Raw genomic sequence first — 16,483 nt, forward strand, 5'->3', positions numbered from 1 at the left:
TCTGAAACCAGAAAATGCTTTATTGGAAAGGTACAAAAAAAAAAAAAACCAGTCACTGCAGCTAAATTTACAGCAATAAATTACTTTGTGGCTGTCAAGAGAAAGTAATGGACACATACACAAGGCTACTCGCCTTACAAACAGGAATCCACATTGCTTGGTATATCAATAATTTATTTTATAATAAAAAAGCAGCACAAAAATAAATATTGAAATGAAATTACTGAGTAACCACAGAGGATAGAATGAGCTGGTGATAAAAACAAAACAAACAAAACAAAAAATCCCAACTTAAAACAGAAGGCTTCTATCATTAAAAAAAGAAAATGAAAGCAAGTATCCACCATCTACAGAAACACCCCAGCAGACTGAAATACAGACGAAGGAAAACAAATCCACTTACAAAAGTTTTTTGTTTCTCTTTTTTGTTCCTTTTTTCCTTTTTTTTTTTCTCTTTTTTTTCCTTTTTTTTCCCTTTTTTTTTTTTTAATAAAAACAATCATGACAATGAAGTTTAAATGATTCGAGAGAGAGGAAAAAAAAGAAGAAGCCACCTTCTCCTCCCCGGGGTCTGAGCTGTCCAGTGGCCTGACCACTCTGTGCTCCCACGGCATTGTGCCCAGCCCCACCACAGCTTGCCTCCACTCCAGCTCTCGCCCATAAGCACCTTGTGTCCCTCCCTGGCCATCCCCTGAGCTGCAGTGTCATCCAGCTTGCACTCTGTGGTCTACTCCTCCAGCAGATGGTAGAGATGGGCAAAAGCAGAGACACCAATGCACTTCAAGGGAGCTGCCCCGAAGGGAAAGGTTCCCCACTCCCAACAGACAGCACAGCAAACATGTCTGGGAAGAACATAGATGTCACTCCTTCTCCCAGCCCAACACCATCAGTGCTTTGGTCTTCTCCTGTCTCCTGCCCAGCTTGAGATCCCCACATTACACTGCAGATAGGGAGCAACCAAAGAAAGGCCAAGCTCAGGGGAGAGCATCCTAGCCCTCAAATCCAGAGCCCCCCACTCCTCAGCGGGGCAGGAGATGGGAGACAAATTAAGGAGGACAGAAAAGGGAGCCCCAGCATCTGAACTACTGCAGCAAAGAGACAAGCAAGAGGTTGGGGCTGCAGGGCAGCACTGCTGGAGCTGCCCAGGCAACTCTGTGGGCAGGTGCCAGCTCCCCATGCCGCGCTCACCCTGGGTGTCAGGCATGCAAGTGCAGGACAGAGAGAAAAAAAAACCCAAAACAAAACAGAACAAAACAACGACAACAACAACAAAAAAAAACAAACCCAAACCAGAAACAAACCAAACCCCAGAGGAATGCACTGTGACAACCTCAAGCTGGAGGGCCCTCCAAGGTGGAGGGTGGAGGAGCTGGGTCTCCAATGCAGTCAACAGCTTCCAGGTCATTCCTCCCTCCACATTACCTTGCAATTCTGATCGCTCTGTGGAAGTTTAGCCAGGACATTTCATTTCCCTCCCCCCTCCCGTCACCACCCAGGGAGCCCTGGACTGGCAATTTCTCGTAATAAAGATTTTACAGTATCAAACTTGGAAAAAAAAAAAAAAAGAAAAGAAAAAAAAGAAAAAGAAAAAAAAGAAACCAAAGCAAACCAAAAAGCTCTTCTTTTTTTTTCTTTTTTTTTTTACCAAAAAATCTGTACGATAAAATGTATAGAATTATATATTTATATATATATTTCTCTCTCTTTTAAATATTTCCACGTGGTCCTTATGGATATCCAATATGGATTACCTACCATGGCTATGGTATCAACAGCTTTAACAACACCCAGGCCTCTTGTTCTTTAATCGACTGACCAGAGGATTTTTAAGTGCCTACCAGCACTAAACTAGCAATCACTTGGACAAGCCTTTGGCACCTTTCCAAGAACTGAAAAAAAACCAAAACAAACAAAACAAAACCAAACCCCAAACGACACAACAAAACTAAAAAAATACATACTTTGGCTGCAAGGGAAGTGCCAGGTAAAGATATGTTTCTCAACTCGTTCCAACAGCAAAAAAAGACCCCACGGAAGAAAGTTCGACCTCCGTCCGCCTCGGTGCGACTGGTCTGATTTCTCTGGCAGGGGGTCAAAGGCAGCCAGAGGGTGTTTCTATCTAGCCAGGAATGTTATGGAGCTCTGGAGCTGTTATAAAGACTGGAAGCATTTGGGCATTTTCAAGTCAACTGGCCTTTTTCATTAACGTTTTAATTTAAAGCCCCAACAGTGCCAGGAGTCTCCATTTTGCCTGTTTTCGGAGGCACCTGTAAGGTCTGGGAAAGTTTCCAACGTCTGTGAGCTGGAGAACATGAGAGGACCAGGAAATGACAGTAACATCTTTCTCTTCCTCAGCTTCTGCTGTGGGAGTCAATAACTGGTACTGATACACAGGACATCGATCTGCCTGTTTGGAGATAGGGAGGGAGTGGAGGAGAAATGAGGTAACGCTGAAGTGTCATCCAAACTCTTTGTGTTGGAAAACCACTCATAGGAAATTCCCCGCTCCCCTCCCAGAACACGTGGATCTGGAAGGGGTAACAAGCCTCAGGAAGCATTTCACTTGCACCCTTTCTGGCTCAGTAAGGTCACGGATGTCGATGTTGAGGACTGAATGAGAACCAAGTCTGAGGATTCTCTTTTCATTAACCTATTTCACAAAGGACTCTCCTGGGAAATCCAGAGACTCCAATGACAAGGTGAAAAAAAAGAAAGACAAAGCAAGCTAACAATTTCTTCCAAAGACAAGTAGGGCTTCACTAAATTTCAACAAGCTTACTGCCATGCAAGGCAAGACAAAGCCTCGAACTACAGATTATACTAGGTGTCAGATGCCAATTCACTGTCCCCTTCACAACAACGCAGGCACTTGCTTATTCTCTTTCAGCCCAAAACACTCATGGATTCTCCTGTGATCTTTATTTTCTGTTCTGGAGCCTAAATCTTCTGAGACCTTTTCCTCACCTCAAAGTTTCAGCTATCTCATTCTCTTCTCACCTGCATGACAACAGGCATCGTCCATTCCACAAGTTCTCTGCCCTGCCCTGCAAAACTCACAGTCCTTTTTCTTTCCTACTTCCAAAAAGAAAAAAGAAATCCATAAAAAAAAAAAACAACCAAACAAACCCAAAACCAACAACAAAACACACAAACACCAACATAGCTTCTTTTTTTGTTTGTTTGCTTTTGTTTTACAGTGACCTGGAAACATTCATCTTTTCGGTGCTGCTGCCAACAGCAGAATCTCTCCTTTCAGCTTCCCACCTCCTGCCCACTGCCAAACCAGAAATCCCTCTCCCAAACCATTGCTCAGAGCCTTACAAACGACTTCTCAATCCCAATTCTTCTCTCCTCTACATGCACACACACAGAGATTTTCCATCCTGCTCTCCACGTGTCTCTCAGGAGAATTCACCCATTCCAAAGAGGAAGTATCAAGTTTCAGGGTCACATTCACACAGGTTGTCTGTTCACTCTACTCTTTGGATCCCAACTTTAGCACCTGTCATTCTATGGAGATGAAAAAGACTCTTTCACACCTCCCCATAGCCCTTCTCTGATCACCAAAGTCTGGTGAGCTCAGCTGTCCAGCTGCGACGCTCATCACCAACCTACCAACACTTTCGTCAAGAAGAGGCTCTCTGTCTCCTCCCATCTGAATGCTATTGCCCTCTAGTTACACCTCAGTGCTTTAAAAACATCTTTCTGAGATACTCTGCATAAACCCCTTTCTCATAGTGCTGATCCCAGCAGGACTATTCTACTTTCTCACAGCCAGTTCTGCCTCCACCTGGTGGTACTTGCAGCATTTTTCCTCCTTGCCTCCCCTTCTCCTCTCCCATCTCACAGCTCTTCACAGCATTTACCATGCCTCCTTCCCTTAATCAGCTTCAGGGAATCCAGGGGAGAAAAAAAACCAACCCAAACCAACCAACCAACCAAGCTGGTATTTCAAGACTGCAGATCATTTGGAAGAAATAAACTGCATAAATATACCCAATTCACAGGCACACCTTACTTAGGGAAGGAGCTATCAGGAAACCTGGGCTTGGAATAAAGGAGGCTGCAAATGTAGATTTTACAGGCCACAAAGGTAATGGGGGGGCATATTAAAATATGTAAAATATAATGTATTTTCCCATATTTTAACAGCATGGATTGAAAAACAGAGAAGTTATTCCTAATGAGTGTGGTCAGACCCAAGCATTAGTCTCCATCGTCCTCCCGCCCCCATCCACTCACAGCAGGATGAAATCTAATCTATGCCTGCCCTCAGAATATCAGAAGGGAGCGGGGAAGGTAGGGGAGACCCTTCTTACAGGGAGCAGGATGCCACTAAAGGAAACTTTTTTCCATATATTCATCTCACATGATGATTTCTACGGTCCATCTGTTTCCTGGCTCTTGAGCATCATTCACAAAGATTCCGGAGGCTCCTCAGGTTATCTTCTCCCAGGTGGAAAATCGCCCGTGGCTGAGAGGAGCTTGGGGAAGCAGGGTGAAGAAGGAAGCAGATCTTGCAATTTGTACTGCATACAGAGCTCAAATCCTGGACACGAGAGGTTGATGGAGCCACACAGTCCAGACAGAAGCAGCCAGTTAAGTTCCCTTTGCAGGTTTTGGGTTTGTTTTTCTTCTTCTCTTTTTCTTTAAACTATTTTTTGCACTTTTGGAAGAGAATTGTTAAAATGCCAATTCTTGACGTGACCAAGGACTCCGGAACAATGCATAAGAGCCTTTTCCACTCCCCTCTGAAAGGCTGCTAGTTCCCCCCCAACCGAGGGCACTAGGACGCTGCTGAGAACGGCACAGAACTGGATGAGATTTCGGCTGATTTCACGATGGTGATGACACTGGTGGTGGCAACTTTGGTTGGGGTAATAGGCCCTCGCGCCACAGTACGAGCAAAGGTCTGGAGTGCTTCGTACTTGGAGCGCAAGGCGTCCAGCTCTAGCTTCATGCTGCTGTTTTCTCTGGCCAGCTTCTCCACCTCTTGCTGCAGCTCAACCCGCTGCCTCTCTAGCTCCTCTTTCTGAGTCACGCGCTTGATGCGGCAGCTGGCAGCGTAGCCTCGGTTCTTCAGTGTGCGCCTTCGCTGCTTCAGACGGATGACCTCCTCTTTGGTGAGCCCCCTCAGGTGCTGGTTCAGCTCCCGTACAGACATTGACACGAGTTCATCATCACTCAGCACTGGGGCATTCTCTCCCGACTCCTCCTTTACCTGCAAATACCAACAGCACAGGGGTAGCAGCAACTCTGGGCGAAAGGATGCTTTGGACAGCAAGAAGAGACAGGCCACCCCTCAGCAACGGGACACCCCTACCTGGAAAACACCCCTGAGACACTGCAGAGAGCACGTGCTCCACTAAACACATCCAAGTAAGACATGGCAGAGATCTGAGCATTGCTATCACCCGGGTTTGGGTAACCCTCTTAAGTCAGAGAAAGCAGAGAGCATTGCACACCCCCTGTGAACTGATCAGCGAGATCTTTAAAGGTGATACATGTAAACCAGACTGAAAGGCTGTGTGCTTGTCTGTCAGAATCTGGAATTCACACTGAGTGCTACAGATGACAGCTTTTGCCAGCATAACACCAGTGCAGCATCTCTGAAGCAGAACACCCACTTGTACACAAGGTTATATTCAGCACTTTGTGGCTTTTCAATGAAGACTGCTCATCTAAGTCATGAATAAAATCAAGGCTGCTTGGCTTCAAGGCCCGCAGCTGGATTTGGTTTTCCTGGCACACAGGCCAGACTCTGAAGTTACATGAGACAGACACCGAGGCCTTGTGCCTTTTTCTCTAGCAGGTTTGCTGCTACAGTTATTTTCAGAATCGTTCAGGCTGGGAAGGATCTTTAAGACATCATCCTTTTGGCTCTTCAGACTACAGGACAGCTGGAACGAAAAGCTAAGGTTGCTGGACAGAAACAGCCACAATGCATGCACAACCAGTGTGCAGACTGCCATGAAGCCAACATGTCTGAGGCACTGTCTCATGGATGAGAGACACACCAGCCAAACATACCCTCTCCCAGTGCCTCCCAGTCCTGGAAGCACTGTTTTCAGGATGCTGCCAATATCTGCTGTAGTCAAAAGTCTCTTGGATAGCAGCTGGGATATGCTAGCCTCCATGCCATCCTAGAGACTTTAGACTTCTTTCTGGTATTGCTGGTACTCTTCTATTCTTAACTTCTCTGCAGATAGTGGGAATTTGTATCAGTACCCATTTGCAAGAGTGTTTCAGAGTGAAAAAGAACAGCCACGTATGAGTGATGTCCCATGGAGCACAGTTCTCTGCCAGCCTGCCCCTGCCACCCAGCATTACCCACTCAGCCTTCTTCCCTACCTTTAATGCCTTGTTCGGTTTGGGATTAGTCGTCATAACCTGAGCACAGTCTTCTGGACAAAACTGCTCAGAAATTGCAACTGGAAAAACAACAAGATTTTCAGGTTACAGCAATCTTAAAGACAAGAGAAGGAAGAAGATATACCCAACATGAGATCCAACCCCACAACTCAGCCATCATTAAAGGAACCATACAGCTGTTTTAAACACGGGGACGCGTTTAGAGATCCATTCACTCCATTCAGATACAAGAAAGAAATGTGTGTTGACAACTGCCTTGCTTTCTAATGCTAGGGACCTCATGTTTTGTTATTAACTACACTAAGATCAAACAGGGAAGACAGATCAGGGAGGGGAGAAAGGACATCAGCTCCTGCCTCTAAACAGCAGTTACACCAACCACCGCACACCGCCTTGCAACGTGCCACCCCCTCTCAAGGGGAGCACAGACCGTGGCCTCCCAGGCCCAGTCACTGGCTCACCTCCCTCCAGAGGAATCCCAGACGCTCAGAATGGCCTATTAGGGATTGAATTAAGAGTTACCTCCGCTAATAAAAGGCACTGAAAAGCCACAAGACAACAACTCCCTTCATTCTTATTTTGTTTATTATTAACCCGGCTTGAAATTGAATCAGCAACCCAGAAAAAAAGCTGCCTGGTCTGTAACCTGCTTTCAGTGATGTCCCCACCCAAAGGAGACGCGACCAGAAAACCCAAACAACAGAAACAAAAGCCCCCTCGATGACAAAGCAAGGCAGGAGTTCGCCTCTCCCAACGCACCAACACTGTTGCTTCCTCGTCCTCTCAGCCTCAGGCTGCCACAACCAACCTGCCTCATATTTCCAGTGACGTGCAGGCATGTCCACCGACAGAGACCAGCCCCTGCCAGACGTTGCCCTTCACTCTCACCTTATCTGGTGACTACATCCCTTCCACAGTGCCCTGCATGAAATCCACCTGCCCACACCTCCACCCAAACCCCTCACCCCGTGCGGTGACATCAGCAACAGTGACCCACCGGGTACCTACCGCGAGAGAGACGACCGCGGCCGTGCCACCATCACAGCCTCTGACTATCGCTCCCCCAGCAGGGAGGGCATGAGGTGTCGGTCGCTCCCCCCGACACAGGGTGGCTTCGAGGGCTGCACACCCAGCAGCACCGCCGAGCACACAGCCTGTCTGGCGGGAGTCCTCTCCCTCTCCTTCCCCCCCACCTCTCCAGCCCAGCCCAAACCCTCCCCATTTCCACGTCTGCATCGTGTCACACATCCTAATCATTCATGAAAAATCCAGCCAAAGCATCCCAAGCATGATTCCCTTCTGATAGTTGCCATGGTGACCTTGGGAAAGTAGCCAACCCGGAGACAGTCACCATGGAAACAGAGAAGCCCAAAAGCAATAATGACTTCAGGTCATGTCTGTGCAAAGACATCACGAGGTCGTCGGAGAGTAAACAAACTCATTCATATCTGCAAACAGGGGGTGGCAGGATTTGGGAGGGGTGCAAAGGTGGGGTGTGGGGACCAGCAGGGTCTGTGCAGGTGAAGGTGCTGGCTCAGCTTGCGCTGCTGTCACTTGACTTCTCCCAGTCAAGACACTTCATCATCACACGACTTACGTAAAAACCAAGATGAAGAGCCAGGGGGAGGAAAAAAAATAATCCCGCAAGTGCAAAGCTGCAAGATACTACCCTAGATATTAGGGAGTGTATTTAGACACCTCTTCTGTCTTTTAAGCCCGAGACAGCACAGCTCTCCGTGTCTGGAGGAGGAACAAGGACAGCCGCACAGCACACCAGCCAAGATGCTCCGTGATGAATGGACCACTTACAGCAACTGGTGTGCGCTGCATTTTCTACAGCATCACTGAGTCCTCTCCTCCAGCACTGATACCTACCCCAGGCATATCTCCAGCAGTCCTTGCCTCACCGGGACTGCTGAAGAGAGCCGGGCACAGGTCAGAGGAGCAACTCCCAGCCACCTCTGAGGAACATGTCTGACCTCTGGCTGCTGCCACGCTGCGTGTTTTGCAGGAAGGCTGACTGCAGGCAAGCAGGATCTGCTGCGAGCACAGACACCTCTTCAGACCCCAGCACTGCCCTAGTGCCGTTCGCTTCCCCTCTGTGCCGCCCACCCCTACCTCCAGGCCAGAGGCACGGACGCACGCACTAGCATGGAGGAGGAAGGAAAAAGCTCCTCGTTGTCCTGGCCGAATGGTCCCGGCGAGTTGAGGAGAGCAAAGGAGCTGCCAGTGCGTCAAGGAAGGGGCCGGCAGCTCCCTCCCTGCAGACGCAGAGCCCTGCGGGCCGCGCAGGCAGTTGGTGCCATAGTTATGCAGTGAGTCACCAGCTGTTTACAGAGTTCGAGAGCTCGCATTCCCACAGCATCAGAAACTCTTCCTTCCCTCGGCGTGCCCCCCTCCCTCGCCGCCCCCATCCCTACAAGGGAAGGGGCAACGCTGCCGTGTCCCGCTGGCGGCACTCCGCGCAGCTAAAAGCGGAAAAGGAAAGGCAAAACGGAGGGGGAGGCCGACGGCAGAGCCGTCACACCCACCGATTACACAAAACAGCCTTTTGATCCTCACCCAGCGCCTCTTCAAAGCGCTCTCTACGCCAGCCGATGGAAAAACTGAACAGGGCCGCTCGACGGTGCCGAGATGGAAAGAAACGTAAAGTATCATGGAAAACAAGAGCCGAGGGGCAAGGCTGTCGATGGTGGGCTCAGCAAGCGGGCACCTGCCCGCCCCAGCAATGCTTTGGCTCCACCTAATAAAACCCTTTCCATCACCTGTTGCTCTGTGCCAGCAAAGCAACAACTCTTTGCCCTGCACACCCCTCAGTGGATGCCTCAGGTACCCTCACACTCCGTACAGGGTCTTGTGCTGCATGCCTGTCTTCTTCTGCAAACTAGAACACCCCGGGTGGGCTGCTATTCCCGAGATGGACAGGGATCTATCCTACTGCACCAGGAGCAATGTGCCACAACGGCACAGAAATCATAGAATCAACCAGGTTGGAAGAGACCTCCAAGATCATCCAGTCCAACCTATCCCCCAGCCCTAGCCAGTCAACTAGACCATGGCACCAAGTGCAAAATGAGCAAAGAGGTTCAGGGCATCATCAGGAACTGTGCCACCAGGCCCACTTCAAACAAGGGTGGAAAAATCGGGGTCTGCCCAACTCTGAGGGCTGGATTTAGTAGTGCAAGTAAGACACTCAGGCATGCTCAAGACTCACACTCTCACACCAGTGCCAGAGTGAGTCTTATGTCTGCACTAGATGAACCCACAGGTGTGGTCTGGGCTCCACTCAAAACCGACACAACAACACTCGCAACCCTCACCAACAGCCCTCTGGGGCATCGGGCTCCATCTACCCACCTACAACATCCTTTCCACTTGGAACTATTTGGAACTATTCAGCTACCAGCAGCAAGCAACTAAAATCAGCAAGGCATGTCCCACAGCCAAAACCCCACAACGAAGTCGTAAACCATCCTGCACACATGTCACACCCACCAACATGCCCTAACCGTGCTGCCCAAGGGGTCTTCTGGGACCTCGCCAGCCATTTGATTATTAGAACCCTTTTAGTCTTTACCCTATTCCTGCCCTTCTTTTCTTAATTGCGTTTGCTGCATCACATCTAAAATTAGGAGCTCAGCTTTTTGGAACGAGGGCTGCATTACATCTCCATTCTGTAAGCAGTACCACACTCTTTGAACGCTACATAAATAAAGCGGCGAGTAGCAACACACCAACTGTAAGGGGCAAAGGCTTTTCCAGTGCAGCTCCACGCTTGTATTTAAAGCAAGTGTTTTGACTGTGGGTTACATAAAGAGCTCTTGTAATTCTGCAATAAAGTTACCCATTGACAGCTTTACCAACGCCCTCTCCCCTCTCTCAGGCAACATCTATGCCTCTTGCAGCATCCTCCCCAAAAAACTGAAGGTCTCCAGCAGACATCCCAAGCCCGATGGTCTCAGTTTTGACCATTTAGAGATGCCCAGTTCCTCTGCTTTGAAAGAAGAAGGCAGCAGGAAAGCTTGACAGACAGAGCTTTCCACACAAAGCGTGCAATTAAGAAAGAAAACATGCCAGGATGAGATTTCAGACTTTCCACGCTACAGGGCTTTCAAAGCATGTTACACATTAAGGAGTTACTATAAAGTCACTGCCGACACCTGCAGATGAACTCCAATTTAAAACTCTATGCTGAAAGACAACCCCAGCCAGAACACGAGCGTCTGGCAGACAGCCCCACTGGTGTTTAGCTTCCATCCCCAGACACGTACAGCAAACTGAAAACATGCATCTCTCACCTCCAGCCAGGCCAGTGATGACTTCAAGAGGGCAGAAAAACAGCACAAGGTTCAAGCGGTGATGGGGATTTCAGCCATCGCACCTCAATTCAGCCCAAAGATTTACACAGGGAATACTCCACTCATTCCCAAAAGCAGTGATTCGGTTCCCAGGCAGCTGTTTTAGCTGAGCTTCTCATTTATCCACAAGTTATTCCCAGCTCCAGCACACTAGCCAAATGGATGTGCCCACCGAGGCATCTGAGATGAAGTGAACTGTAGATACTTACATCTTTCTTGCCCTACCTCTGCCGCTCGGAGGCACGACATGGATTTCCAGCACATTGCAGCATGGTAGGCAGAGCACCATCCCCCTCCCCATCATTCAAAAAGCCATTCTCCTGCTCTGCCAATCTTCACACATCCTGTAAGGCAGACTGACGCTTGTCACTCATTTGTAATGAGAGCGGAGAGGGACGGGTTGATGGTGTGAATCAGAGAGTAGAAGCATATGCGAGGCAATATATTTGACATGAAGAGAGAGAAGACACAAGGAGGGGGTGAGTCACTGTTTACTGTTCTAGAGGAGCTCCATGCAGCCCTCACCCAGCTGGCCAGCTTTCCATTTCCCTTATGGATCGGAACCAGCATCCAGCAGCAAAGAGGAGATTCAGGAACCTTCAGAGCACATTTGAGAGCTGCCAGGACACGGCTCTCTGAGGCGCTCTCTGGGGAAGCCTGGACACAGATCAGAGAGTCTTCAGTGGTTTGGTAAACAACCTAGTCAGATGCTGCAGAGAGCCTGTGGTTAGGGAGCAGAGGATAGAGTACCAGGAGGGTTTGCTTGTGTGTCACCCTAGAAACTTCATAGCGGAGGTGGCTGAAGGGGAAAGGTATGTGGCAGCCAGCCCCAGTACTGACAGGCATACAGTGCTTTTTTCCATCACATGCTCACTAAACGCAAGTGACAGAGCTACACCAGAATCACACCTCAGCATCACTAGCCTAGAGATGCTCCCCTAGATATCCAAGCTGAGCCACTGTGCAACAAATAACTCGCTCACATGGATAGTTGGATCATGGGGCAGAGCTGGGATTCCTTAACTTCGCTGCTCCTGACCCCACATGCCAGCCATCGAGTCAGACATCTTCACCAGCTGTTAATAATGTAACATAACGACATCGCTATTCAGAGTCCTGCAACACTGCAAAGCAATGGCATTAGCTACGCAACCTGCCCTCTGCTTGGGAGCTTAGTGGCAGGGTAACCACTCTCACCACTGCTTTTCCTCCCCGGTTCTTGTGTCGATAGTCATAGAGCACTGCTCGCTTCGTGCCTGGAAGAGCCTCTGCCCAAGTTTGAAGATAGCCTGAAACAATAGCTCAGACAGAAGTGGAAACTGCCTGTTCATCTCCACAGGGTGCTGAGCCCGAAACTTCCCGATAATTGAAAGTGCTAGCACCGCTCAAGTATTTCACAGCTGGATGTTTACAGAAAAGATCAGCAAGCGAGTTTATCCCACAAACCCTGACTGCCTCGGGGGCCAGCACTCCCAGCTGTCCTTTCTTTGCTTCCCAAACATCTCACACAGCTAGAGATTTTCAGTACCAAGTTCTGTAGCACATTCCACACCATTAATCATCTTACAATGTTGACGGAAATCAGTGTGTATCAGGCTGATCTGTATTTTTTCCCCTTCCAGGAGGCTCAGAGAACTCCTTGCTGCAACAGATTGCTGAGATGGGTGACGGCGCAGAAATGACATAAAACATGACAAAGCACACTGTCCCTGACACGCAAGCAAAAAACACAGATTTCTGCCTCTGGTTCTGAGACGCTTGCAAAGCAGGGAACGAGCCTGGCGTCACACAGCCCACAGTCAGCAACACTAACACAGTTCAGGTGCAAAGCCCCGGCAAGCTCAGAGCTTTCAGAACTGGGCAAAGCATCCCAACGGTGAAGAGTCACCACATGCCCAAGTCTTGCAGTAATCGCACCGTTGCTGCCGGATCACCGTACATCTGTCCGTCGGTCCGTCACCTCCGACGGGCAGAAGCAGAGTTAACTCTGGGGCCGCACAGCCTTTCGTGCTGCCATTGGGCAACTGCGGCGTCCATCACCTCTAGGAAGTGACTGCACGAGGAAGGCTTCTCGGCAGGCAGCACGGCGTACACACGGAAGGAGCAGAGGGAAAAGCTGAGGAACGTTTCACCAGGGAGAAAAGTCACAAGGTAAATTCAGTCGCCGCTGAAGCCCCGAGAGCAGCACGGCGCGACAGGCTGGGGCACGGGGCTGCGCGTCTTGACAGACAGGGCTTACAAAGACCGAAAGTGCAAGAGAAAGGCGTGCGGCTTGCCGGGGGAGCCCTTTCCTCTCACCAGCTCCCTGCCCCCCTCCACAGTCCCAGCTCAGGCTTTAGGACTAGGCTGGAGAAGGAGGGGGTGGCCAGGTGAAAGTGAAAATGGAGGCCTTTCCCTTTTCTGTAACAACTTTGCCCAAAGGGGGCTCGTTCCTAATTTCAGACCTCATGGCCTGCTTTCGGCAGAACCTGCAAAATAAATCCTCCAAGGAGCAGCCCACAAGGGAAGAGAGCAGGCTCCCAGCCTGATGAAGAGGAGGAGGAAGGAGGTCTCCTCACACAGACCTTGACACACTGTGAGAGTTCAGAGATCTCAGTTCCTCTCTTTCCTGACCTGGATGTCTCCACAGTTCATGCCACTGCCTTCACCCAGCGCTCAGATGAGGTTCCCCCACCCACTCACCCCATTTCTGACTAAATCCCCAAGCCGCCCCATGCCCATCACGCGGCAGCACCGTCAATGTCACCATCCCCTTACCTCCCACCGTGTCACATCTCCTTCTTCCTCCTCCCACCGGCGTGTCACCGGCTAGCCACAGAGCACCCCACTTCCAGGCTTTCCCCCCACATGCACACAGTCTTCCCGCCAGCCCCGGGGCCAGGCCCAAACACACCACAGACCTCTCCCTCTTCCAACCCCAAAAGGAGCCGTGCTGGGGGGAGATAAGGCCCCGCTCAGCTCTGACCCCCCTCAAGCCTAGCCTGTCCAACAGGCAGCGAGAAGCCCGGCCGGCATTTCCCCCGCAGCGGCTGCTCCCGCCCGATAACCGGGACGGACAGCAGCTCACCGAGGCCGCTACCACGCCCGGCCGCCGCCGCACGCCGCTGCCACGCTGCCGGGCACCGGCTGCGCCCCGGCTCCCTCCGTACTACAAAAGCAGCTATTTTTAGACGGCTGAACGCGCGGCGTCACAACAGGTTTCCTCGCATGTATTTTAAGAGCCATTCAAAGACAGCGGCAGGCTGCGCGCTCATCCTCGGTGAGGGGGGTGGGGGTGGAAGGAATACAAATAACAAGGAGAGGAAAGCATCGCCCAGGTGGGAACCCGCCGGCCCTCGCCGGGGGCACCCTGAGCCCCGCGTCCCCAGGGGTGTGGGAGGAGCCGCCCGCTCCGTCCCGCTGGGTTGGAGGCGGCGGGGAAGGTGTGACTGCGGGTCCCGCAGAGCCCCCGCCCCGGCTCCCCGGAGCGGCCAGGCCCGCCGGGCGGGCGCGGGCAGCACTCACCCAGCCGCCACTTTTCCCTCGCGCGCCTCGCCGCCGCCGCCCTGCTGGGCCCCATGTGCGCGCCCTCGGCTCGGCCCGGCCCGGTGCGAGGGGCGGCGGCACCACGTGCCCGGCGCGGTGGTGACTCAGCACTTTTACCTTAGCCGCCCCGCCCGCCCGGACATGACCGGACCCGGCCGGACCGAGCCGAACCGAACGGAGCCGCGCTCTCTACCTCCCTCATCTTCCTCAATCGGCGGCAGCGGCGAGCGGACAGCCTCTTCCCCACCATCCCGGCTCGCTCTAAGCCCCCCCTTCCCGTTCGCCCTCGCCCCGCCGTCTTCTCACCTGCGTGCCGGCGGGAGCGCGCGCGCGCGCCCGGGGCGGGGGCGGCGGCGTTGGCGTTGAGGGGAGACGGGGACGGGGGCGGGGGCGGCTGATGGCGTTGAGGGTCGGTGCGCGACTCCTTCCTCGCTTCCCTCCCTCCCTGCCAGCGAGTCCCGCGGACAACAACAAGCGCGGGGCGGCCCCCTCCTCCCCCCCGCCGCCGCGCCGCCGCCGCCGACCAACCAGCGCCCCCGCCGCTTCCGGCATGGCGCGTCACGCCGCGCGTCACCCCCACCGGCCCGCCCCGCCGCCGCCGCGGCACCGCCCCCCGCGGCCACGCCCGCGCCGTTCATTCATGGGGAAGGGCGCGGGCAGCGGGGGTGGGACTTCGCGGTCACCGTCACGTAGCCGGGAGCTCCTCCACCCTCGGCATCGCTGTCCGGGCTCCGCTCTACCCATCTCAATACCCGAGGCTCTCCGGCCCGTGTCTGAAAGGACCCCAGAAGGAGGGGGCGCGGCCGGGCCTTGGGGCTTTGCACTCTCACGCGTGCGGGGTGAGGGTGACTGTGGGGCGGGGCGGGCGGCGGCGGAGGAATGTGACAGAATCGTCGTTGGGATTGGGAAGGCCTCTGAGACCATCGAGTCCAACCTTCAACACAACACCACTGTGTCCCGAAGTGCCATGTCCACAGGTCACCTCCACAGATGGTGACTCCAGCACCTCTCTGGGCAGCCTGTTCCAATACCTAACCGTTATTTCAGTCAAGAAATGATTCCTGATAACCAATCTAAACCTCCCCTGGCACAACCTGAGGCCATTTATTCTCATCACTTGTTATTCGGGAGAACAGACTAATACCCATCCCACCACAACCTCCTTTCAGGGAGTTGTAGAGAGCAACAAAGGCTCCCCTCAAACTCCTCCAATCCCAGTTCCCTCGTGAGACTTGTTCTCTAGAAACTTCAGCGTCTTCATTGCCCTTATCTGAACATGCTCCAGCACCGCAATGTTTTTCTCCTAGTGAGTGGCTCAACAATGAACCCGGTATTCAAAGTGTCACCTGGCTAGTGTCAAGTACGGGGCTACAATCATTTTCCTACACCTGCTAGCCACAATTGTTTCTGATGCTGTTGGCCTTCTTGGTCAGGATGTTATTTGCCTTCTTGGATACCTGAACACACTGCTGGCTGTGCTCCACGAGGGTCTCTGGGGTGTTCAGGGTCTATTTTGTCCACAGACTTTGTGAGGCAGATGCTGGCAGGGCTGATCTTCTGGCTAGAGCCCTCTGACCGCTGCAGCAGAGCCAAATCCTGCCCCAGAAACAAATCATGAACCCAGTCCTTGCTCTTTCTTTGTGCAATTGTGAGAGCTAAGAAATCTCCCTGGCCCCAATGGTACGAGCAGCATTTCAGACCCCAGCAGCCTCCAATTATAATGAAAATGCCTCAAACCAATGTAGTAAGACAGACAGTTGACCAAACCAAACTTCCTCCATCAAAGGACTGCCTTTGAGCTTTTCGTGTTCACAACTACATCAGAAAGTCTGTGCTGGCCCCCAGCAGTATGTGGTTTCTAGCTTTGAGGCCACACATCCACGTTGGAGCAGATCTAAGGGCCAGAGCTGAGGTTTTGAGCAAGATCCTGTCTTTCATGACTTCTTTCATACAATGTGCAAAGCATGGGGAGCACCATGTCTGCCGCAGCCCCTTGGGTCTGTGCAGCCAGAGCAAGCGCTGGCTGAAGTGGGGTCTGGGGCAGACACACCTCCCTGCTCTTAAGAAACTCCTGGATTTTGTTGAAATTGAGCTGGTGAGGTTGGTTAAAGCTCCCAGGCAATAGCACGAAGCTACTGTCCAGTCTGACTTTGTCCTTTGCCACTCCCAGGTTGCAGACTCTGGTTAAAAAACCGTCCTGGATACTGGGATAGGGTGTGCTCAGGGCT

General features: G+C 51.9%; 2 protein-coding genes across 4 annotated transcripts in view; one reads left to right on the forward strand and one right to left on the reverse strand.

The window, feature by feature from the left end:
* On the reverse strand, positions 1-14,784 carry MAFK (MAF bZIP transcription factor K). Of its 3 annotated transcripts, none has more exons than XM_064153701.1 (3): positions 14,562-14,784; positions 6,352-6,431; positions 1-5,221 (listed from the first exon to the last, which is right to left on the reverse strand). In XM_064153701.1, the coding sequence occupies exons 2-3, from the start codon at positions 6,385-6,387 to the stop codon at positions 4,787-4,789; spliced, it is 471 nt and encodes a 156-aa protein (XP_064009771.1). In that variant the 5' UTR covers positions 6,388-6,431; positions 14,562-14,784; the 3' UTR covers positions 1-4,786. The 3 variants fall into 3 exon arrangements, with proteins under 3 accessions (XP_064009771.1, XP_064009769.1, XP_064009770.1); XM_064153699.1 differs by lacking the exon at positions 14,562-14,784 and adding an exon at positions 14,373-14,554; XM_064153700.1 differs by lacking the exon at positions 14,562-14,784 and adding an exon at positions 7,381-7,500.
* Positions 12,795-16,483, forward strand: part of LOC135180875 (lysosomal alpha-glucosidase-like) — a 15,818-nt gene continuing 12,129 nt past the window's right edge. The window contains exon 1 of the mRNA XM_064153698.1: positions 12,795-12,881. The gene's annotated coding sequence lies outside the window, so the exon portion shown is untranslated. The remainder of the gene's footprint in view (positions 12,882-16,483) is intronic.

This window comes from Pogoniulus pusillus, chromosome 13 (genome assembly GCF_015220805.1).
Source record: "Pogoniulus pusillus isolate bPogPus1 chromosome 13, bPogPus1.pri, whole genome shotgun sequence".
In the NCBI taxonomy this organism is placed as follows: Eukaryota; Metazoa; Chordata; class Aves; order Piciformes; family Lybiidae; genus Pogoniulus; species Pogoniulus pusillus.